Source organism: Erinaceus europaeus, chromosome 12 (genome assembly GCF_950295315.1).
Source record: "Erinaceus europaeus chromosome 12, mEriEur2.1, whole genome shotgun sequence".
Classification (NCBI taxonomy): domain Eukaryota; kingdom Metazoa; phylum Chordata; class Mammalia; order Eulipotyphla; family Erinaceidae; genus Erinaceus; species Erinaceus europaeus.
In genome coordinates this window covers 68838979-68863663 of record NC_080173.1, presented here as the reverse complement: position 1 = coordinate 68863663, position 24685 = coordinate 68838979, and the positions used below count along the sequence as shown (strand labels likewise).

General features: G+C 42.0%; 2 protein-coding genes across 5 annotated transcripts in view; one reads left to right on the top strand and one right to left on the bottom strand.

Annotated features, from left to right (window-relative positions):
• LOC103108101 (acetyl-CoA carboxylase 1) overlaps nucleotides 1–24685 on the top strand; it is a 338374-nt gene that overhangs the window by 24668 nt on the left and 289021 nt on the right. The gene's annotated exons all lie outside the window — the stretch shown is intronic.
• On the bottom strand, nucleotides 1275–24301 carry C12H17orf78 (chromosome 12 C17orf78 homolog). The gene is made up of 7 exons (XM_007516967.2): nucleotides 24172–24301; nucleotides 18319–18405; nucleotides 17282–17527; nucleotides 7174–7299; nucleotides 5392–5516; nucleotides 4208–4324; nucleotides 1275–1352 (listed from the first exon to the last, which is right to left on the bottom strand). The coding sequence occupies exons 1-7, from the start codon at nucleotides 24227–24229 to the stop codon at nucleotides 1275–1277; spliced, it is 837 nt and encodes a 278-aa protein (XP_007517029.1). The 5' UTR covers nucleotides 24230–24301.

Below are 24685 nucleotides of genomic sequence, written 5' to 3'. Positions count from 1 at the left end.
CCAGGGGAATCTTTGTGGCAAAAAAAAAAAAAAAAAAAAAAGAAAGAGAGAGAAAGGGAAAAAAAAAAAACCTGAGAGAATTGGATAAGTCAAAAAGGAAGAAAGAATCTAAGTCAAGGGAGATGAGTTCTAGTGCTACTGCAATTGTAGGAAGACTCCTCATTGGTTTTCAATAGCAGCTTTGATGCAAAAATAAAGGCTGCATCATTTTATCCTTTTTTTTTTTTAATTGCCACCAGGGTTATCTCTGGGGTTCAGTACGTGAACAAATCCACCACTCCTGGTGACAATTTTTTCCTTTTCTATTACCCCCCTTCTTTTTTATTAGGTAGGACAGAAAGAAATTGAGAGGGGATGGGGAGATAGAGAGGGAGAGAGAAAGTGAGCTATCTGCAGCACTGCAGGGTTTAGACCTGGGTCCTTGAGCATGGTGATGTGTGTGCTCAGCTAGGTTCACCACCACTGGGCCTCACTTTGTTTTAGTTACGCTACCCTCAACTGTCTGTTTAGTAAGGTTATCAACTAATTATTTGAATGTCAACTATGAAAATGGTGTTTTGTTGGATACAAAGCAAAACACAGATATGCAAATTAACACCAACACTACGCACTTCAAGAAGACCATAGAGTGAACTCAGGAAATGGAATCCTTGGGGTACATACTGGGGAGTTTGGGCCAAGGGTAGTTTTACCAGAGAACTAAGCAAACATAATTTTTTTTCTTTTTCTTTCTTTCTTTTTTTTTTTGCCTTCAGGGTTATCACTGGAGCTCCGTGCTAGCACTGCAAATCCACTGCTCCTGTTGGCCAATTTTTCCATTTTATTGAACAGAACAGAGAAAAATTGAGAGGGGAGAGGGAAACTGAGAGGGAGAGAGAGAGACACCTGCAGACCTGCTTTACCACTTGTGAAGCAAGCCCTCTGCAGGTGGGGAGCTGGAGGCTTGAACCCGGATCCTTGCATGAGCCCTTTCGCTTCATACTATGTGCATTTAAACACCTGGCTCTTGATCGTCATTATGTTCTTCTGGAATCCTGTGCAGAATGCTTGCAGCTCACTGTTGGGGTCTAGTCACATATGTGGTAGCAGTGGACTGAGGTTAAGTGACTGCTAGGCCCAGGCTCCCCCTTCATTGGTCTTGTTTTATCATTTGATTGTAATGTCCCTTCTGCTGATGCTAAAGAGGTGAGAATCAAACTGGCAAGTACTTGTCCATACTGGTTGTCCATAGTGGAGAGAAGACAATGCAGTGCAGTGAAGCGGAGCAGAATCTGTCAGAAGTATGTCTGCTGGATAACAGGGATCCCGACATCTTCTTTTGGGCTTGAGGGGATGGAAGCGTCATGTCCAACCTAAAGATTGAACGGGAATATGTCAGATAAAGGAGGATGTGAATGGACTTTCTGTCATGTACCCACAAAGAGATAACTAAGTATAAAAAGCCACAGAGGGCCAGAGAGCTCACCAGGTAAGGTGCATGCTTGCCATGTGTGCAGCCCACGTTAGACACAGCACCACATGGAAGTTTCTGTAGCACTGGGGGGAAGAGACAAAACTGAATACAAAGCCTACAGACCCCATAGGGCCAATATGAAACTTAGTCTTTAGTGACTTCCTGCAAGTCCACTTCTACTTAGAGAGATCATTAAAAATCTTAAAAATAAGATTTGTAGGGTTTGGAGATAGCATAGTATTTATGCAAAAGACCTTCATGACTGAGCCTCTGAGGTCCCAAGTTCAATCCTCAGTACCACCACCATTCAGAACTGAGTAGTGTTCTGGTTAAGAGGGAAAAAAAAATCCTGGGGTGGTGGTGGTGGTGGTTAGATAGGATAATGATTATGCAAAGAGACTCTCATGCCAGGCTCCAAAATCCCAGGTTAAATTTCCTGCACCACCATAAACCAGAGCTGAGCAGTGCTCTGGTAGAAAAAAGAGAGAGAGAAGACTAGCTAATAACATAAATAATAAACTTAAAAAAAAAATCCTGGGAGCTCAGCTGGTTAAGCGCACGTGGCGCAAGGCGCAGGGACCGGCATAAGGATCCTGGTTTGAGCCCCTGGCTCCCCACCTGCAGGGGAGTCGCTTCACAGATAGTGAAGCAGGTCTGCAGGTGCCTATCTTTCTCTCCCCCTCTCTGTCTTCCCCTCCTCTCTCCATTTCTCTTTGTCCTATCCAACAACGACGACATCAACAATAACTACAACAATAAAACAACAAGGGCAACAAAAGAGAATAAATAATAATAAAAGACACAGCTGAGCAGTGTTCTGGCCTCTGTATCTCTCTCATTAAAATAAATAAATAAATGAATAAATAAATATTTAAAAAAAAAATCCTGACCTTACTTTCAACATGATGGTTCAGTATATCTGAGACCCAGAAATGTATATTTTTACTAAGTACCCTCTTGTGTTATAGTTCAGCTAGTGTTTAGAAAGAAACAACTGTATGAATAACTACTTTGTAACTAAGAAATGGACTAGCAACCCTGTAGGTGACACAGGGCCTAGAAAATTGAAATTCAGGGACTTGGCAGCAGCATACCCTGTTAAATATACATAGTGCTAAGTGCAAGGACCTGCACAAGGATCTGGGTTCAAGCCCCCAGTGCCCCACCTTCACAGGCGGTGAACAGGTCTGCAGGTGTCTCTCTCTTTCCCTCTCTATCTCCCCCCTCTCCTCTCAATTTCTCTTTGTCCTATCCAATAAAATGGAAAAAAAAATGGCTGCCAGGAGCAGTAGATTCATAGTGCTGGCACTGAGCCCCAGAGATAACCCTGAAGGCAAAAATAAATTAATTAATTAACCAATAGCGAGAATTGAAATTCAAAGCATAAGGTCCATAGTTCAATTCCTATTGCATGTGTCAGAGTGATGCTCTGGTTCTTTCTCACTTTCCTCTCTCATGTAAATAAATAAGTATATAAATCATCAAAAAAAATTTTAATTGTCCAGATTTACTTTATAGTTAAAGTAGCTTATGTCTTTCAGGGCTTTTATATTAACCCTATTTAAGCTGGGGATATAGCTCAGTAGTAGAGTATACACACTTTGAATGTATGAGGTCTTGGGTCCCATTCCTAGTACCCCTCCCCTGCCCCACCCCCAACCAGATGATCTTGCGTATGTGCTTTACTACTAAACCGCCTTGCTATACCATTCTTGGAGTTTCTTTTGCTCTTCTGTGGTGAGAGGGGTTAAACACAGAACCTTACACGTGCAAAATGGGTGTTCTATTGATCCCCAGCACCACATATGCTGGAGCAATATTCTGTTTTCTCTCTCTTTCTTATAAAATAATCTTTATGGGTAGGGGTAGATAGCATAATGGTTTTGCAAAGAGACTTTCATGTCTGAGGCTCCAAAGTCCCAGGTTCACTCCCCTGTACCACCATAAGCCAGAGCTGAGCAGTGCCCTGGTAAAAAATAAAATAAAGGTAGTCGGGCGGTAGCGCAGCAGGTTAAGTGCACGTGGCGCGAAGCGCAAGGGTCAGTGTAAGAATCCTGGTTCAAGCCTCCCGCTCCCCACCTGGAGGAGGAATCGTTTCACAGGCGGTGAAGCAGATTTGCAGGTGTTTTTTTTCTCGCCCTCTCTGTCTTCCCCTCCTCTCTCCATTTCTCTGTCTTAATCTAACAACGATGACATCAGTAACAACAACAATAATAACTACAACCACAGTAAAAAAACAAGGGCAACAAAAGGAAAAATAAATAAACAAACAAAAAACTATATTTAAAAAATAAATAAATAAGTAAATAAACGAGAAAAAATGATAATCTTAATATGGAGAGGGTGGGGGAGGGAAAGGGAGAAAACTCTGGGGGCCTGATATATAATGAATGCATATGCCAATGATTGATTGCACTGTAAAGCATTAACCCCCTCAGTAAAAAAAATTTTTTAACTTAATAAAAGTATATAATCTAAATATGATAATATCATATATTTAGATTATGATAAATGATAATCTTAATATGGAGAGGGTGGGGGAGGGAAGAGAGGGAGAAAACTCTGGGGGCCTGGTATATAATGAATGTATGTGTCAATGACTGCACTGTAAAGCATTAACCCCCTCAGTAAAAAAAAAAAATTAATAAAAGTATATAATCTAAATATATGTTCAGTTCTCTCAGTGTGTGTGTGTGTGTGTGTGTGTGTGTGTGGTCTCCAAGCAATGACATAAGCAATATAGAGAAAACTTGCCTTCTCTGGTTGTGAGTCAGGTTGGGGTTCAGCTGCCTCAGGTGCCTGGCCTCCTTTTCTTTCTCTTCTCCACAGCTGCTGACTTTGGCATAGCCTTCTGGCTCCCAGGCAGTGACTCTAAGGGGTGGAAAATAATTACCATTAGCTTCATATGACTGGTATGCATTTGATAATCTTTCAAACCTCAGGTCAGACTAAAGAAAATCTTATCTGCTTAAGGAAATATTTGTTCCTACTGCATCTGTCCTCTTAGAGAGTTCTAGTATCACAGTAGAAAGGAACTTATATTTAGGAAGTGCCTCTTTTGTGTAAGGTGTCTTTGACATAAGATTTTTCTTTCTTTTTTTTTTTTTCCTAGAGCACTGCTCAGCTCTGGCATATGGTAGGATGGGGGATTGAACCTGGGACTTCAAAGCCTCAGGTATGAGAGTCTCTTTGCATAACCATTATGCAATTTTCCCCCACCCTTCACATAAAATTAGCCACTATGAGAGGCAAATATCATTATCACATTTTATTTTTTATTTTTTTAAATTATCTTTATTTATTTATTAGATAGAGACAGCCAGAAATTGAGAGGGAAGGGGGTGACAGAGAGGGAGAGAGACACCTGCAGCACTGCTTTACCACTTGCAAAGCTTTCCCTCCACAAGTGGGGACTGGGGGCTTGAACCTGGGTCCTTGTGCACTGTAACATGTGTGCTCAGCCAGGTGCAACACCACCTGGTCCCTCATTATCCTATTTTACACATGAGGCAACTGAGAATGGAGAAGTCAGCTTTCCCAGAGCCACTCAGCTAGTGAATGTGTGCAGCAAGTGTGTCCAAACTCTGATGTCTGTGCTCACTTTGGCAGCACATACACTAAAGTTGGAGCATTGCAAGCTACAAAGTGTCTGCTTTTATTTGTTTGCTTATTATTGGATAGAGACAAATAGAGGAATTGAGAATGGAGGGGGAGATAGATAGAGAGAGACCTGCAGCCCTGCTTCATCACTTGTGACACTTTCCCCCTGCAGGTGGGGACCGGGGACTAGAACCTGGGTCCTTGCACATTATAATGTGTGTGTTTAACCAGGTACCCCACCACCTGCCCCCCCCCCCAAGTCTCTGCTTTTCTCATGATGCCATAGGAGGAGGTCTTCAGAGATCAAGTCCAACGGCCCACCACCACTGCAGACTTACTGGGCATGGGACTTCAAAAATGCCGAACACCATAATGGCAACTCCCCCAAGCAACAGGGTGAAAGCAATCAGAAATTTCACCAAACTGCTCCATTTCTTCCTCTTCTCTAGGCTTTCATCTGTGTCTAAAAGGAGAGATAAGAGTAGAAAGGAGAAGAGAGGGACAAGAAAAAGGAAAAAAAAAAAAGAGTAGAAAGGAAGAAAAGAAAATTTAAGAAAGGGAAAACCTTTGGACTTAAAGTCTCCTAGTTCACAAGACTAATAGGAAACTATCTAACCTGATTCAGAGGCTGAGTTTCCATTGACTCAGAGTCAGGACAGGGCTAGGCACTGTGGACTGTGCTCTGACTTCTTTGCAGCCTCTTCCCAATGAATCACCTTCCCTGGGATTTGGGATTTTCCCTTACCAAGAGAACTGCTCATTGCCCTGCTATGAGGGGAGGGAGGTGGGTGGATATATAAGAAATTCTCAACTCATCTTTCACCAGCAGCACTCTTGCAGCTTCTAACTGTGTGTTCTGACACCTGTGACAAGAAAATAACCTTTCCCACACTCCTCTTGGCTTAGTGAGGCATAGAAGGAACAGAGGTGAATTGGCATCGCTTCTGGGCTGTAAGGACCTTATCATCAAGAAATAGTTCATATGCATCTTGTTATTACTAACCTTACTTTTTTTTTTTTTTTTTTTTTTGTCTCTAGGGTTATTGCTGGAGCTCGGTGCTTACACTGAATCCACTACTCCTGGAGGCTATTTTTTCCCTTTTGTTGCCCTTATTGTTTATAGTTGTTGTCATTGTTGTGGGATAGGACAGATAGAAATGGAAAGAGGAGGGGAAGACAGAAAGAAAGAAAGATAGGCACCTGCAGACCTGCTTCACTGCCTGTGAAGCGACCTCCCTGGTAGGTGGGGAGCCGGGGCCTGGAACTGGGATACTTATGCTGGTCTGTGTGCTTTGTGCCATGTCTGCTTAACCCGCTGTGCTACTGCCCAGCCCCCCTAACCTTATATTTACTTTTCTCTTAGTAGAAACCCAAACTAGACTCTTAATGAATTTGAATCTTGGCCAATTTAGGACAGACTGCTTCTAGAAATAACAGATAAAGACATATACTTTGTGGTTATCATCACTGTAATGATTGTTTCGTATTTAAATGTCATCATCTATATATGCAGTAGTTGGGATTACCTCCTACTCAAGCATGACTTGTTCTGTTCCTAAATCTAATTACAAGATTAACTCACTCACTTAGGGCATAAAGGATTATTGAGTGCAAAACACAAGCATTTCTCACCCCCCCTTTTCTTCCCCTATGGAGAAGCTGATCTCCCACCCCCCCAAGACAGGGAATGGTTTTATTTAAAATGTAAACACTGTAATAGTGGAAATCTTATGAGGCTAAAATGTTTTTTTGTTTTGTTTTGCTTTGCTTAATGATATTCTTTTAGACAGTGGTGTTTTTGAGTTAATTTTGTATAGAGACAGAGAAATTGAAATTGAGAGGGAAGGCAGAAGGAGGGGAGAGAAAGAGAGACCTACAGCACTGCTTCACCACTTGTGAAACTTTTCCCCTGAAGGCAGAGACTGGGGCTTAAATCTGGGTTCTTGAGCACTACAGTGTGTGCATTCAACCAGATGCTCCACTACCTAAACCCTTGCTTAATATACGTGTCTTATCCCTCTTATTCTGGCTGACCACCATGAAAGCTCCTGATCACTCCTGAATATTACTAATCCCTACTTATTCTGTATCTTTTTGACTTAAAGTGCTAGAAAAATCACCAGTATTTGTAGTTTTCTTTTCTTCTTTATTCCCAGGAGTTATAAAGCCCGTAGCACGGAGTAAAATCTTTGATGAAGCTCCCATCTCTGGATAAACTTTACATTGGGAGATGCCTGGTAGGAAAGCTATAAAACAAGAAATATATAATGAAAAGAAACTTAGAAAAGTTTATCCTGCTTTTGACTTTACCTGGCAAAACCCAAGCTTCTATTCTGTTAACTAAGGTTCTGTTGATGTGTCCATAGGTTAAGGGTGAGTCAGAAAAATATGCCAAGAATAAATGAGGATAGAGATATTATAAGATAAATGGGTTATTTCCTCTAGGGCTTTTGATGTAGGATCAGAGTGAATGAGTAGTCTTACTCCTTGTTTACCTGTTTTTTTGTTTGTTTGTTTGTTTTGCCTCCATGGTTATTGCTGGGGCTCAAGCACTACAAATCTGCTGCTCCTGGTGGCTGTTTTTGTTTTTTTTTTCCATTTCATTGGATAAGACAGAGAAAAACTGAGAGAGGAAGGGAAGATAGGGAGAGAGAAAGACAGACATCTGCAGACCTGCTTCACTGCTTGTGAAAGTTCCCCCCTGCAGGTGGGGAGCCGAGGGCTTGAACCCGGATCCTTATGCAGGTCCTCACACTTAGTAATATGTGGGCTTAACTGGGTGCACCACTGCCCATCTTCCCCCTGCTTTTTTTTTTTTTTTTTTTTACCAGAGCACTATTCAGCTCTGGTTTATGGTGGTGGTGCAGGGAATTAAACCTGAGACTTTGGGAACCTTAGGCATGAGAGTATCTTGTATAACCATTATACTATCTGCCCCTGCCCAGCCAATCATTCTTAAAACAGTAATAAAAAACTGTGAATGGAGTATGTAGTATGTTGAAAGTCTGCTCTTTAAAATGGTGACTCCAAAGTCCAAGGATGAACGTGCAATATCAGAACTTGTCATAACGATTGTTGCACGTATGCCTATTAGAATCTAAGTAAGGTCTAAGTCAACAACTCTGAGAAGACACAACAAGAATTGGAAAGGGAAAAACTGTCCAGTTTTGCACAGTCCTCAATCTCATTTATTCGATAAATATATTTTTTCCGCTCTCCCACTCCCAGCTAATATTTTTAAATATCTGTTCCAGGGACTGCTTCAGTACTTTGCATATATTAGTTTGATACATCCTAACAACTGAAGGGGGAGGAGAGTGAAGGGAAGCAGACAACAAATAAATATAGTAATTTTTATGGTATGTTAGAAGAGTTAAATAGTACTGAAAAGGGAGTCCGGTGGTAGCGCAGTGGGTTAAGCACATGTGGCACGAAGTGCAAGGACCTGGGTAAGGATCCTGGTTCAAGCCCCTGGCTCCCCACCTGCAGGGGAGTCAATTCACAGGCAGTGAAGCAGGTCTGCAGGTGTCTATCTTTCTATCTCCCTGTCTTCCCTCTGTCTTAGTGCAGGCACTGAGCCCCATTGATAACCCTGAAGATTAAAAAAAAAAAAGTACAAATCTATAATGTTATAGTCCAGCAGATATAGTTAAATATGTAGTAAAAATTAAATATTTTGCCATATTTGTACATAACTGCCTGAATACACCAATAAAAAGAATTCTGGATAAGGTGTCAAACAAATTAATATGTAAAAACTAGGCTTATTTTCTAGCTCTGCTATCAACTTAATTATGTAGCTCTATGAACTTCATTTTTTTTTTTTAAGATTTTATTTATGGGAGTCGGGCTGTAGCGCAGTGGGTTAAACACAGGTGGAGCAAAGCACAAGGACCGGTGTAAGGATCCTGGTTCAAGCCCTGGCTCCCCACCTGCAGGGGAGTCACTTCACAAGCTGTGAAGCAGGTCTGCAGGTGTCTATCTTTCTCTCCCCTTCTCTGTCTTCCCCTCCTCTCTCCATTTCTCTCTGTCCTATCCAACAACAATAACTACAACAATAAAACAAGGGTAACAAAAGGGGATAAATCAATCAATAAATATTTGTTTAAAAAGTATCACTGAGGGAGTCGGGCTGTAGCGCAGCGGGTTAAGCGCAGGTGGCGCAAAGCACAAGGACCGGCATAAGGATCCCAGTTCGAACCCCGGCTCCCCACCTGCAGAGGAGTCCCTTCACAGGCGGTGAAGCAGGTCTGCAGGTGTCTATCTTTCTCTCCTCCTCTCTGTCTTCCCCTCCTCTCTCCATTTCTCTCTGTCCTATCCAACAACAACAACAACAATAATAACTACAACAATAAAACAACAAGGGCAACAAAAGGGAATAAATAAATAAATAAATATTAAAAAAAAAAGTATCACTGAAAAAAATTGGAGGTGGAGTAAGGGAAGGGTGTATTCAACTGTGATTGGGCAACTTCAGTATAGGCTGGTTCTTTGAGATGGTGAGAATTGAACCAAGGCTGGAGTAGGGGAGGGAATTAGCCAGCCAGATGCGTGGGGAAATAGTGACCTATGAGAAAAAAATGAAATGAAAAAAAAAAAGTGACCCAAGCAGAGGGGACAACTAAAGTAAAGACCCCAAGGCAGGGGTTAGGTGATGGCAAAGCTGGTATAGTGGACCAGACCTCAGCAATAACCCTGGTGGCAAAACAAAACAAATGAACCACAAGGCAGAGTGTGCCTGGGACGTGGCAGATTTATTTAAGCTCATCTGGACAGTGCGCTGCTCTACCAGGTACACGACCCAGATTCAAGCCCGGCCCCCACTATAGTGAAAAGAAGCTTTGGTGCTATGGTCTCCTTCTCTCTCTCTCTCTCTCTGATTCTCTGTATCTATCTAAAAATAAAGTGAAATTTATTTATTTATTTATTTATTTATTTATTTATTTATTTATTATGAGAGGAAAGACTAGAGTACTACATAACTCAGCATAAGATGGTGCTGGGGATTGAGCCAGGAACCCCTGAAGCCTCAGTCACACAAGATAGTATTTTAACCAGCTGAACTATTTCTCCAACCCTGGCATGTCATAGTTTTAGAGAAAAAGCAAGGAGACTAGAAAGAATGGGGTTGCGTGAGCAAGAGGAATGACAGTAGGATGTAAGATCTAAAGGAAATGGAAAATAAAGAGATAGATAAAGGGGGGAGTCGGGCTGTAGTGCAGTGGGTTAAGCGCACATGGCGTGAAACTCAGAATCCCAGTTCGAGAATCTGCTCCCTACTTGCAGGGGGGTCGCTTCACAATCGGTGAAGCAAGTCGGCAAGTGTCTGTCTGTCTCTCCCCATCCCTGTCTTTCCTCCTCTCTCCATTTCTCTCTGTCCTATCCAACAACGACATCAATAATAACTACAACAACAATGAAAAACAAGGGCAACAAAAGAGAAAATAAATAAATTTTTAAAAAGACACCTCTTATTAAAACAAAAAACAACCAAAGTCAGCTGGGAATGTTACTTGGTGATAAACTACAAGCACTTAAGCCGCTGCGCTACCACCCGACTCCCCTGACTTTGGGTTTTTATTCTTATTTTTATTCAAGTGAGGATTCAGTGGCTGAATGGTAGCATACCTGATAGAACACATTTTCTTTTCTTCTTTTTTTTCATTATCTTTATTTATTATTGAATAGAGACAGAGAGAATCAAGAAGGAAGGGGAAGATAGAGAGGGAGACATCTGCAGCCCTAAATCACCACTTGTAAAGTATTTTCCCCTACAGGTTGGGACTGGGGGCTTGAACCCGGGTCTTTGCACATGATAACAAGTGCTCAACCAGGTGTGCCACCACCCGGCCCCAGAGAGAGCACACATTTTCATGTGCAAGGACCCGGGTTTAAGCCAAAGAAAGGGAAGGAGGGAGAGAGGGGGAGAGGAAGAAAAGGAGAGAGAGAAAAAGAGAGAGAGAACTGAGCAAGGAGCTGTAGATTCATCATGCAGGCACCAAGCACAGATGATAATCCTAGTGGCAATAAAGAAAAAGGAAGGGAAGGAGGGAGGAAGGGAGGAAAAGAAAGGGAAGGAACGGAAAAATATATGAGGATTCATTCCAAGGTTTGAGCAGAGAAGTGAGAAGTTGACTTTGAGCTTTGAGTTCAATGGATCATTGGACTGATGTGTTGGAAATAGACTGAGGGGTTAAAGGTAGAAGTAGAACTTATTAAGAGGCTATTGCAGTAACTGGCTCAGTGAGATAGCTCAGTGTTGGAGTGCAGGGCTTGTGTGCCTGAAGCCGCAGGTTTGATTCCTAGCACTACGAATCTGGAGTGATGCTCTGATTGGTCTCTCTCTCATTCAAATCTTTTTTTTTGTTAAGTGACTATTGTAGAAACCCAAATGTGATATGAAGATGACTAAGAAGAGCTATGAAGTGATAAAACACATAGAGTCTAGCTGTAGTCTTTTTATTTTTATTTTTTAAATTTATTTTACTAGAACACTTATCAGCTCTGGCTTATGATGGTGCAGGGGATTGAACCTGAGACTTTAGAGCCTCAGACATGAAAGTCTCTGCATAACCATTATGCTATCTATTCCTGCCCTCTGGCTGTAGTCTTAAACTACACTTGCCTGCAGATTTATTGAGCATTAAAAGGAGAAGCACATTTATAAATACCAACACTTCATTCCCAGTGACGATGGAATTGCAATATTAACTTTTCTATGGCTAGGGATATTTGAGCAAGAATGTCCCACTTTAAGGAGATAGACAAAGATCAAAATTAATGAAAGTCTTTGCATAACCATTATGCCTGCATGATGAATCTACAGCTCCTTGCTCAGTTCTCTCTCTCTCTCTCTCTTTCTCTCTCTCTCCTTTTCTTCCTCTCTCCCTCTCTCCCTCCTTCCCTTTCTTTGGCCCCTCCAGTTCTAGTTCCATAGCTACAAATGAGAAATTTGACTAGATGGTCTAATCTCTACATAAGGAAAGCTTAGACTTAGATCTGAAGCATAAAACCCAATAGTATATGTAAAGTCTCTCAAGTGGCACTATCAACATGCTGGTATTATTACAGGTTAATCTCTAGTGGAGATTTCTACTTAAATATACTGTACCTAATGTTCCCTGTTCAAAATAAATTATCTTGCAACAAGGCAAAGCATTAACTGCTAAGTTATCCATTTCATTAATTTTGATCTTTGTCTATCTCCTTAAAGTGGGACATTCTTGCTCAAATATCCCTAGCCATAGAAAAGTTAATATTGCAATTCCATCGTCACTGGGAATGAAGTGTTGGTATTTATAAATGTGCTTCTCCTTTTAATGCTCAGTTACCTAGCCGATGAGACCTAAAAGAGATGAGCTGCCAACGTGAATGGACATTAACTTAGACTCTAGGCAGACTTGCAAACACACTGACAGATGAATACTATTAAGTAGACTTTGAGAGAGTGGCTCCCAGGAGGTGGGAAGACATGCCGCATTGAAAGACTGTATCCCTGTGGCTAGAGGGCATAGTTCTTCTAGTTAAGGATGGGCTCGCCAGGGTTTTTACTCTTTCAATCATACTCCCACTGTTTCACAAAGTGCTTTCACACCTGTTTTCTCCTTTTTGTTTGTTTCTGATTTTCACAACACCCCCAGACATAGAAAATCAAGAATTATTTTATTGGAACCACCATACAGATAAGGAAAACAAAACTCAGACTTATATGACTTGTCCAAAGTAAGACTGGTCTCTCTTCATCCTAGCTGTCGCATAAACACCTCAGTGTCATTTTGGATAACAAAGGGATTATGCTGAAAATATTTAATGTGCTTTCCCTGTTTCTCCTTTTGAGTCTGTTAGCTCTTTGTCTCTGCCTACCTTTACCAGCGATGTTTTCCTGGTTAAACAGAGAGAGAGAGAGAGCAAGCACGCGAGACCTTCTCTATCAAAAGAAAAGGAAAAAAAAAAGGCTGTCAGGAGCAATAAATTCATAATGCAGGCACTGAGCCCCAGCAAGAAAACTAGTGACAGAAAAAGAAAAGAAAGAAAAGAAGGAAGGAAGGAAAGGAAAGAAAGAAAATGAAAATGAATGAATGAAAGAAAGAAATAGCAGTGAAGCAACTGCAACGTGGTGCAGTAGTGGATTAAGCACTGGACCCTAAAGCATGAGGTCCCAATTCAACCCCCAGTATTGTATGTGTCAAAGTGATGTTCTGGTTCTCTCTTCTTCTTTTCTCTCTCTCATAAGTACATAAATATTTTTCTAATTAAGAAAAGAAATAGTACTGGAGAAGTTAAGTTTACTTGTCTAGTTTGATTTGTCTTCTGTCTCTTACATTTCATTAGGACTCAGGGAAATTAAAGACACAAATTTAGAGGTTAAGGAGGAGGAAAAATACCATACTTTAATTTCCCTGAGTCCTATAATGCATAACATTATAAACAGGAAAGATGCATTCTGTACAGAGTGCTCTAGACTTCAAAGTGAATTAAGTTCACTATTTCTTATCATACTTGCCAGTGACTAATGAGGAGGGCCATGTCACTTCTTTGAAGGATAACAATCTGGGTGGGTTACTTTACATGAATATTGAGTGACTGAAAGCTTCCTAACCTGTCATAGGATTAAGATTTCTTCTCACACAGATTGCCATTGTGCAAACTCTAGAAAGTATAATAAAGGGAGCAAAGATAGTTATGCCATATGAACATATATAATTCAGTATACCTGGGCTACATCCCAAAAACCTGCTCACTTATTTACCAATTTCTAAATAAGCTGTAGTATTCTTTGTTTTATTGTTTCTTTTTTACTTCAGTGCTGGGACCCCTTGCATACACATTTACTTCCCTGGGCAGACTTTCTGTAATGTTTTTACTTGTTTTATTTTTTCATTTTTTTAGTATTATTTTTTAAATATTTTATTTATTTTATTTAGATGCAGACAGAGAGAGACACAGAGGGAAACACCAGAGCACTGCTCAGCTCTGGCTTATGGTGGTGTGGGGGATTGATATTTTTTAATTTTTAATACATAAATATTAATATTTATCTATTCCATTTTGTTGCCCTTGTTTTTTTATTGTTGTAGTTATTATTGTCATCATTGCTGGATAGGACAGAGAGAAATGGAGAAAGGAGGGGAAGACAGAGAGGGGGAGAGAAAGACAGACACCTGCAGACCTGCTTCACCGCTTGTGCACTGCAGTGGGGAGCTGGGGGCTCAAACCGGGATCCTTACGCCGGTCTTTGTGCTCTATGCCCCCTGCGCTTAACCCACTGCGCTAACGCCGACTCCCTAATATTTTATTTCATTTATTATTGAATAGAGACAGAGAGAAATTGAGAGGGAGGGAGAGAGAGAGAGAGGAAGAGAGACAGGGAGACAGTTGCAGCCCTGTATACCACTTGTGAAGCTTTCCGCCTGCAGGTGGGGACCAGGGGCTTGAACTATTTTTAAATTTTTTATTGTCTTTATTTGATAGAGACAGCCAGAAATCAAGAGGAAGGGGAGACAGGGAGACAGACAGAGAGACACCCGCAGCACTGTTTCATCAATCCTGAAGCTTTCCTCCTGTAAGTGGGGACTGGAGGCTTGTAACGCCCAGCCCTTAAGTATTATATTTTTATTTTATTTTATTTATTGGATAGAGACAGAGAAAAAAATGAAGGGGAAAGGGAGATAAAGAGGGAGAGAGAAAGATAGATTCCTGCACCACTGCTTTATCATTTGTGATGTTTTGCAGGTGGGGACCAGGGTCTTGAACCCAGGTCCTTGCACACTGTACATGTGCACTCAACTGAGTGTGCCACCATGTGGCTCCGATTTGGCTGACTGATTATTTATTTATTGCATTTTGTTGCTCTTGTTGTTTTATTGTAGTTATTATTGTTGTCGTTGTTGGATAGGACAGAGAAATGGAGAAAGGCGGGGAAGACAGAGAGGGAAAGAGAAAGATAGACACCTGCAGACCTGCTTCACCTCCTGTGAAACAACTCCCCTGCAGGTGGGGAGCTGGGGGCTCGAACCAGAATCCTTACGCCGGTCCTTGTACTATGTGCCACCTGCGCTTAACTTGCTGCGCTACCGCCCAATTCCTTTTTTTTTTTTTTTTTGTCTACAGGGTTATTGCTGGGGCTCAGTGCCTGGACTACAAATCCATTGCACCAGGAGGCTATTTTTCCCCCCTTCTTGTTGCCCTTCTTATCGTTGTGGTTGTTATTGGATAGGACAGAGAGAAATGGAGAGAGGAAGGGAAGACAGAGAGGGAAGAGAAAGATAGACACCTGCAGACCTGCTTCACTGTTTGTTAAGTGACCCGCCTGCATGTGGGGAGCCAGGGGCTTGAACCGAGATCCTGAGCTAGTCCTTGCACTATGTGCCATGTGCGTTTCTGCCCGCCCCCCTTGGTTGATATTTTTCATTCCTATTATTATAGATAGAAGGGGGGACAGACAAAAGATGGAGGAGGGAGGGAGGAAGGGGAAAAAGAGAGAGAGAGAGAGAGAGATCACAGTATTGCTCTACCATATGTGAAACTTCCCCTGGTATCCAAACAGGACCTTGGAAGACATACACTGACTAGGTGAGCTATCTCCTGGCCAGCTCTGTAGCTTTTTTAAAAAAAACTTTATTTTATTTTAATTACAGAGAGATGTAGAGAGATTAGACACAGAAAGAAAGACCTGAGCACTGCTCAACTCTGGTTTATGCTGGTGCTGGGGATTGAACCTGGGACCTCAGAGCCTCATGTATGAAAATCTTTTGCAGAACCATTATGCTGTCTGGAGGCAAAAAAAAAGTAAACCCAGAGTAGTGAAACCCCAGAGATTACAAAATAAATAAATAAATAAATAAATAAAATAATAAAATGGCAGAGGTAGATAACATAATGGTTATGCAAAGAGACTCTCAAGCCTGAGGTTTCAAAGTCCCAAATTCAATCCCCCCCCACCATAATAAGGCAGAGCTGAGCAATGCTTTGGTGAAAGAAAGAAAAAAAGAAAGAAAGAAAGAAAGAAAGAAAGAAAGAAAGAAAGAAAGGGGGGAGGAAGGAAGGAAGGAAGGAAGGAAAGGAGAAAGAGGTGCGAGTAGCAGCAGATTAAGTGCAGAGGATTAAGCACAGGTGGCACAAAGCACAAGGACCAGCATAAGGATCACGGTTCGCATGCTCCCCACCTGCAGGTGTCTATCTTTCTCTCCCCGTCTATGTCTTCCCCTCCTCTCTCCATTTCTCTCTGTCCTATCCAACAACAACGACATCGGTAACAACAACAATAATAACTCCAAGAATAAAACAACAAGGGCAACTAAAAGGGAATAAATAAACAAGAAAGAAAAGAAAGAAAGGAATGAAGAAAGGAAGAAAGAAAGAAAGAAAGAAAGAAAGAAAGAAAGAGAAAGAAAGAGGAAGGTGGGAGAAGGAATGTAGAACAGAGGCAGAGGCACTTAAGGCAGAGTTCAGAAGCCACTGCCAGAGCATTCTCAAATAGTGGATATAGGAGAGCAAAATGGAAAGAAATCCCCATTGAGGGCAATTTAGCAGTATCCATCAAACTTTTGATACGGAAGTCTTACTTCTTGGATTTATTCTGTTAATTTATAATGTCATTGCATGCAGCATTGTTTGTTAAAAATTGCCAGCAACCAAACTATCCATCATTAGGAGACTGGTAGAATAAAGTTCACCTATACAATGGAGTACTGTAAAACTGTTAAAAAGAATCAGACAGATTTGTATATATTGAAATGGAACAACCTGTAAGTTAAGTGGGGGAAAGGCAAGGAACATAGCAGTGTTTACCACTACCTGTTTTTAGAATTTATTTATCCTTATTTGCATAGAGTATTATGGAAGGGGATTCATTAAGTTGCTAACAGTTGTTTCCTCAGGGATAGAGAATCAAAGGGTTGAGATATTGGAATAGGAGGGGGACTTACTTTTCACTATAAATCTGTACACTTTGAATATTTTACAGTGTGTATCCAGAATAAGTAAAGTTCAGATAATCATAATCAAAAGAAAAGCCATCAAAAATGAATATGATATGAGCATAACCACATATCAGGACTAGAAGGGTCCTTAGAGATTAGAAAACAGAGGATTGGGAAGACATGATTTACCCAAGGAAAGGATAATTTCCTTACATAGTTTCCTTAAATAGTTGCTACTAAGCTCTATCAATTTCAAGAATGTCAACTACAAGTTTGAATCCACCGCCACCTCATTTTCCAATTTCACCTTTTCCTGTTAAGAGGAATCCAGTATGAAATTCGTATGTGGGCATGAGATGACAGCTTGAGGAATGAGTGCTGTGTCTTTGAGGAATAACAATGGCTCTCAGGTTCTTCAGAGTATGCTTGACCTTTGACCTTTTCTCAGAATATACAAGGTTGACTTTTACTGTACTCCCAGAGCCAAGGCATTGCAGGCTAGCCACAGTCCAATTTTGGGAGAATGAGGGCCTTTTGTCTTCCATTTGAGCTTCTAAAAGGAGAAATGTCAAATAAAGAAAAAAAAAAAAAAGAAACTGGGGGCAGGGGTAGATAGCATAATGGTTATAAAAAGAAACTCTCACGCCTGAGGCTTCAAAAATCCCAGGTTCAATCCCCCACAATAACATAAACCAGAGCTGAGCAGTGCTCTGGTTAAAAAAAAAAAAAAAGTCAGGCGGTAGCACAGCAGGTTAAGCGCAGTTGCACGCAAAGCGCAAAGACCTGCGTAAGAATTCTGGTTCAAGCCCCCGGCTCCCCACCTGCTGGGGAGGTCCCTTCACAGGCAGTGAAGCAGGTCTGCAGGTGTCTATCTTTCTGTCCCCCTCTCTGTCTTCCCCTACTCTCCACATTTTTCTCTGTTCTATCCAACAACGACAATAATAACTACAACAATAAAACAACAAGGGCAACAAAAGAGAATAAATAAAAATAAATTTAAAAAGAAATAAATTAATAGGGTCAGATGGTGGTGCATTTGTTTAAGCACTCACATTATAGTGCACAAAGACCCAGGTTCAAGTCCCTTGTCCTCACCTGCAGGGAGAAAACTTTGCAAGTGGTGAAGCAGGGCTGCAGGTGTCTCTCTGTCTCTCTCCAACTCTAACTCCACATCCACTCTCAATTTCTGTCTCTATCCAATAATAAATAAATAAATATGAAAGATAATAATTTTATAAAATATTTTTTAAAAAAGAGACCTAGGCTAAGAAGGCACAGACATATTTTAAAAATAACAATTTCCTGGAACAATAGTGATTTACTCAGGAAGGACCCATTCCTTACCTTGTATTAGCATAGTTCTGATGCTTCTCCCATCCTTTGGTGAGAAACCGGGCAGCTGGTCCACTTGGCAGCTGCTGTTTTGGAGATCTAGGGAAAAAATTCAGGATTTACTGGGTAATACCTCTTGGGAATTCTGAGCACTAGAGCGGAAGGTACCAAAGAATGCAGTTCCTTCTTATAAAACTTGCAGTTGGGGCAGTCGGGCAGTAGGGCAGCGGGTTAAACGCAGATGGCGCAAAGCGCAAGGACCGGAGCAAGGATCCCAGTTTGAGCACCCGACTCCCCACCTGCAAGGGAGTCGTTTCACAGGAGGTGAAGCAGGTCTGCAGGTGTCTTTCTCTCCCCCTCTGTCTTTCCCTCCTCTCTCCATTTCTCTGTCCTATCCAACAACAACAACAACATCAATAACAACAACAATAATAGCTACAACAATAAAATAAAACAAGGGCAATAAAAGGAAATAAATAAATAAATATAAATTTTTTTTTTAAAAATTGCAATTGGAGGGGAGTCGGTCGGTAGTGCAGTAGGTTAAGCTCACTTGGCGGGAAGCACAAGGACCGACTTACGGATCCCAGTTCGAGCCCCCAGCTCTCCACCTGCAGGGGAGTTGCTTCACAAGCGGTGAAGCAGGTCTGCAGGTGTCTATCTTTCTCTCCCTCTCTCAGTCTTCCCTTCCTCTCTCCATTTCTCTCTGCCCTATACAACAACGACATCAATAACAGCAACAATAATAACTACAACAACGATGAAAAACAAAGGAACAAAAGAGAAAGTAAATAAATATAAAAAGTTAAAAAGAAAATAAATTTGGGAGCGGGGCGGTAGCACAGCGGGTTAAGCGCACATGGCGCAAAGCCAAGGACCCTGGTAAGGATCCTGGTTGGAGCCCCCAGCTCCCTACCTGCAAGGGGTCGCTTCAGAAGTGCAGATGTTTATTTTTCTCTCCTCTTCTCTGTCTTCCCCTCCTCTCTCGATTTCTCTCTGTCCTATCCAACAACAACAAGAGCAGCTATGACAACAATAACAATAACTATAACAAGTGCAACAAGGGCAACGAAATGGGGGTGGGGAATGACCTCCAGGGAGTAGGGCGGTAGCGCAGCGAGTTAAGCATACGTGGCGCAAACCGTAAGGACCCGAGTAAAGATTCCAGTTGGAGCCTCAGCCTCCCTACCTGCAGGGGAGTTGCTTCACAGGTGGTGAAGCAGGTCTGCAGGTGTCTCTCTTTCTCTCCCCCTCTCTGTCTTTCCCTCCTCTCTCCATTTCTCTGTCCTATCTAACAATGACGATATCAATAAAACAACAATAAAAAGACAACAAGGGCAACAAAAGGGAAAATAAATAAGTAAACATTTTTTTAAATTAATTTTTAAAAATCTTATAAAAAAATGGCCTCCAAGAGCAGTAGATTCGTAGTGCAGGCACTGAGCCGCAAGGATAATCCTGGAGGCAAAAAAAAAGTAAATTTAAAAAATGTATTGTAAAGGTGGCAAAATAGCTCACTTGGATAGTGTTGCTGCTTTGCCATGTGAATGACTCAGGTTTGAGCCTGGTCCGTCCCTTTCACACTGGAAGTTTCACTGTTGTTATCTCTCTCTGTCTCTCTGTCTCAGTCCACCTCTCTTATCTGAAAAAGTCATCTTGAATTGGTAAACCCTAGTGATCAAAAAAATAAATAAATCTGGGCGGTGCCACACCTGGTTACCTGCACATATTACCATGTGTAAGGACAGCGTTGGAGCCCCACTCCCCACCTGCAGGGGGAGCTTCACAAGCAGTAAAGTAGGTCTGCTAGTGTCTTTAAGGAGTAGTGTATTCATAGTGCCAGTACCAAGCCTCAGCAATAACCCCGGTGGCAATAAATAAATAAATAGTAAAATTTATGTGTTTATTAATGAGAGAACTGGAAGGAGAGAGAACCAGAGCATCACTCTGGCATATGTGATACTAGGCATTGAACCTGGGTTCCTCATACCTGAGACTCCCAACAGTTTACCCATTGTGTCACGCCCCTGGACCACTTGTATTAACATTTTGGGGTTTATTAAATGGCACCTTGAACAAATGTCTCTATAGACTTCCATGAAACCATGGACCATCATTACTTATGCTATGTATTTATTCAAAATAATATTTTTTTATTTATGAGTGAGAGAGAAAGAACGAGTGCAGCACTCTGCCACATATGATGGCAGGGATTGAACTCAGGACCTTGTGCTTGAGAGTTCATCTTCATCTACTGCACCATTTCCCAAGCCACAATTTATGATTTTTTTTTTTTTTTTTTGCTTTCAGGGTTATCACTGGGGCTCATTGCCTGCACTACAAATCCACTGTTCCTGGAGGCCATTTTTTCCCTTTTGTTGCCTTTGTTGTTGTTGCTATTGTTACTGTTGCTATTGCTGTTGTTGTTGGATAGGACAGAGAAATCGAGATAGGAGGGGAAGACAGAAGGGGGAAAGAAAGACAGACACCTGTAGATCTGCTTCACCACTGTTGAAGCGATCCCCACTGCAGGTGGAGAGGAGGGGGTCTTGAGTCCTTATGCTGGGCCTTGCCCTTCGCACCATGTGTGCTTAACCTACTGTGCTACCACTAGGCCCCCACAATTTATGATTTTTAGCACAAAATTCACAGGGTGATGTGAATTTTCCTTATTTGTTAAATTTGTTACTGGTGTACTTCATGCTGTTTGATCTTAATTCTAAGTGTGTGTGTGTGTATTTCCCTTTTTAAAAAAATACTTTATTTATTTATTAATGAGAAAGATAGGAGGGAGAGAAAGAACCAGACATGACTGGAGACATATCACTCTAGTACATATGCTGCCGGGGATCAAACTCTGAACCTCATGCTTGAGAGTCCAATGCTCTATCCACTGCACCACCTCTTGGACCACTGTGTGTGTGCTTCTCCAGGGCCTCACTGGAGCTTTATGCCTGCATGATTCCAGTGCTCTAGATGATCTTTCTTTCTTTCTTTCTTTCTTTTTTCTTTCTTTCTTTCTCTCTTTTTTTTTCAGATAGAGAATAAAAGACAGAGAAGGACAGTGAGGAAAAGACACCACAGCACTGCTCCCCAACTTGTGATGTTTCCCCTTTGTGTGGTGCTTCCATGTGGTGGCCAGAGGCTTGAATCTGAGTCCGCATGTATGCAACAGTGTGCACTTCTGCCTGATGAGCGTTATTATCTCCTGGCTCCTAAAGCTTATGTTAGGCATGAGATGTTTAGGACAGTTTATAAAATAAATTGTGTTGTCCCAGAAGGTGGCACACTGACTAGAGTTGCTTGACTTGCAAGAATAAGGTCCTGAGTTCAGTCCCTAGCATGGCATGTGCCAGAGTATTGCTCAGTTTTTCTCCTCTCTCATTCATACATACATACATACATATATACATACATCTGTTTGTTTTTTGCTTCCAGGGTTATTGCTGGGGCTCAGTGCCTGCACCATGAATCCACTGCTCTGGGAGGCCATTTTTCCCCCTTTTGTTGCCCTTGTTGTTGTAGCCTTGTTGTTATTGATGTTGATGTCATTCGTTGTTGGATAGGACAGAGAGAAATGGAGAGAGAAGGGGAAGACAGAGAAGGGGAGAGAAAGATAGACACCTACAGACCTGCTTCACTGCCTGTAAAGCGACTCCCCTGCAGGTGGGGAGCCGGGGGCTCGAACCAGTATCCTTACGCCAGTCCTTGCGCTTTGTGCCATGTGCACTTAACCTACTGCACTACTGCCCGACCCCCCATACATCTGTTTTTAAAGGGAAAATATACTATAATAAATAAATAGTTGTTAAAGAGCAGCAAATAGCAAATGGTGCCTTCCAACTCTGATACCATCTCTCCAATCACCACTTCCACCTAAGTGTAACTCAGTCCATTGGTCTGTATCACCTTAAAAGGAAAACAATGTTTTTTGAAGGTGTTGGGAAATTGTGAGGATGCAGTTGAGCTCTGCAGGGCTCACAAAGCATGCTGCATTCCTGATACTATGGCATATCTACATAATCATTGTTTTGCCTGAAAGATCCCCACCTATTCCATTCCTTTGATCTATCTTCTTTCTACCCTCAAGACCTTCCCTACCTTCAGTGTAGTATTAATCCTACCAGTTAAAACTCTCACAACAGTTGCTATGGAAGTTTCTACCTGCCCAGCCCCCTTTTGCCTTTATTTGCCCCTTTCCTAGCCATTTCCGTTTCCGACTTGCCACTTCCCGGTGTGCCCTTTAAAAGCCTTGGCTCTCTGACAGATAAAGATTTGCATTGCCTCACCGCCACATGTTTGGTTCCTGAGTCATCTCCCACTCGTTGCTGAGCGAGTAGCAGCCCAGACTGGCTCCTGTACCATTCTCTCCAACTGAGAGAGTATGCGCCCAGGAAGAGGCACCCCCATGCTAGCCCAGCATGAAGGGTTATATACTTGGGAGTATAAGATATTGACAACATTGAAAGTGTGAAAAGAGAAAAAAGCCAGGGGTCAGGAGGTAGCACTGCGGGCTGAGTGTGGCCTCAAAGTGTAAGGACCGGCATATGGATCCCGGTTCAAGCCTCCGGATCCCCACATGCAGGGGAGTCGCTTTACAGGTGGTGAAGCAGGTCTGCAGGTGTCTGTCTTTCTCTCCCCCCTCTGCCTTCCCCTCCTCTCTCCATTTCTCTCTGTCCTATCCAACAACAAACGACATCAACAATAACAATAATAACCACAGCAAGGCTACAACAAGGGCAACAAAAGGAGGGGAAATGGCCTCCAGGAGCAGTGGATTCACGGTGCAGGCACTGAGCCCCAGCCATAACCCTGGAGGCAAAAAAAAAAAAAAGCCATTTGACAGTGAGAAGACTACTTTCCCCCCTTATTTTCTTTCTTCTGAGAAAGAGAAAAGAGACATAAAGAGAGACACTTGCAGCACTGGTCCACAAATTCTGCAGCTTTACCCCTACAGGTGGGAGCAGGGGGCTTGAAACTGAGTCCTGAAGAATGGTAATGTGTGCACTGTGTTGTGTGCACCACCTCCAGACACTGACAAAAACTTGTTTTTAAAAAAAAAAAAAAAACTTGGGATGGAGTCGGGCATTAGCACAGCAGTTAATGGCAGGTGGCACAAAGCACAAGGACAAGTGAAAGGATCCCGGTTCAAGCCCCCAGCTCCTCACCTGCAGAGGAGTCACTTCACAGGCGGTGAAGCAGGTCTGCAGGTGTCTCTCTTTCTCTCCCCCTTTCTATCTTCCCCTCCTCTCTCCATTTCTCTCTGTCCTATCCAACAACTATGACTTCAATGACAACAACAATAATAACTACAACAATATACAATAAGGGCAACTAAAGGGAATAAATAAATAAAATAGAGGGGTCTGGGTGGTGGCGCACCTGGTTGAGCACACATGCTACAGTGCACACAGACATGGGTTTAAGCCCCCAATCCCCACCTGCAGGGAGAAAGCTTTGCAAGTGGTGAAGCAGATCTGCAGGTGTCTCTCTGTCTCTCTCCCTCTCTATCTTCCCTCCTTCTTTCAATTTTTGGCTGTCTTTATCCAATAAATAAAGATAATATATATATATATATATATGAAGAGACAGTGTACACAGTATGATCAGAAGGAAAGCATTGCCTACTGAGTACTAGCTTTATCTGTACTTGGTAGAATAGATCTTGTCCCCCCACAAAGATTTCAAGGTTCTTTAGACGTCCCAGATAAGTACTTACCCTTTTAATTTTATTTATTTATTTTACCAGAGCACTGCTCAATTCTGCCTTATAGGGTGCAGGGGATTGAACAGGGGACTTCAAAGCCTCAGGCTTGAGAGTCTCTTTGCATAACCATTATACTGTCTCCCCCACCCAGTACTTACCATTCTTGTTGGCATCATAGGATGTAATGATTAGGCTGAAAACTAAAATGGTATCCATGTTAATTTAAGCACATTCTCCTTGCAGAGACAGTATACTCAAATCTCTCACAACCCCTTAAGAGCCTTGTCTCTAGCTGCTTTCACTATCCTGGAGCCAAGCTCAGACTGCTACGTGAGTCTGACTTTACCCTAACTATTTTGCTTTGTTTCCTGAAGACCCAGGAATGAAACTGATTGGAGAGAGAACCAAGTCTACTTGTTAATGATTGACTCAGAGTGTCTTCTCCTAACTTCACTGCTGGTGCCGACATAATGAACTGTAATTGCTTAGAAGTTACCCTAGAAGGAAGGGCATAAACACCCACTGATATGCTGTGCAAATACTTGTAGAAAGACACGTAGACACACCTGCATGCTCACTGGCAGAGGCAATATAGATTTATTCAAAGACATAAAGAGATATAGAAAATTCTAGATACTGGGAGGTTTCTCTTTAAATAGAGCATGCATCTTG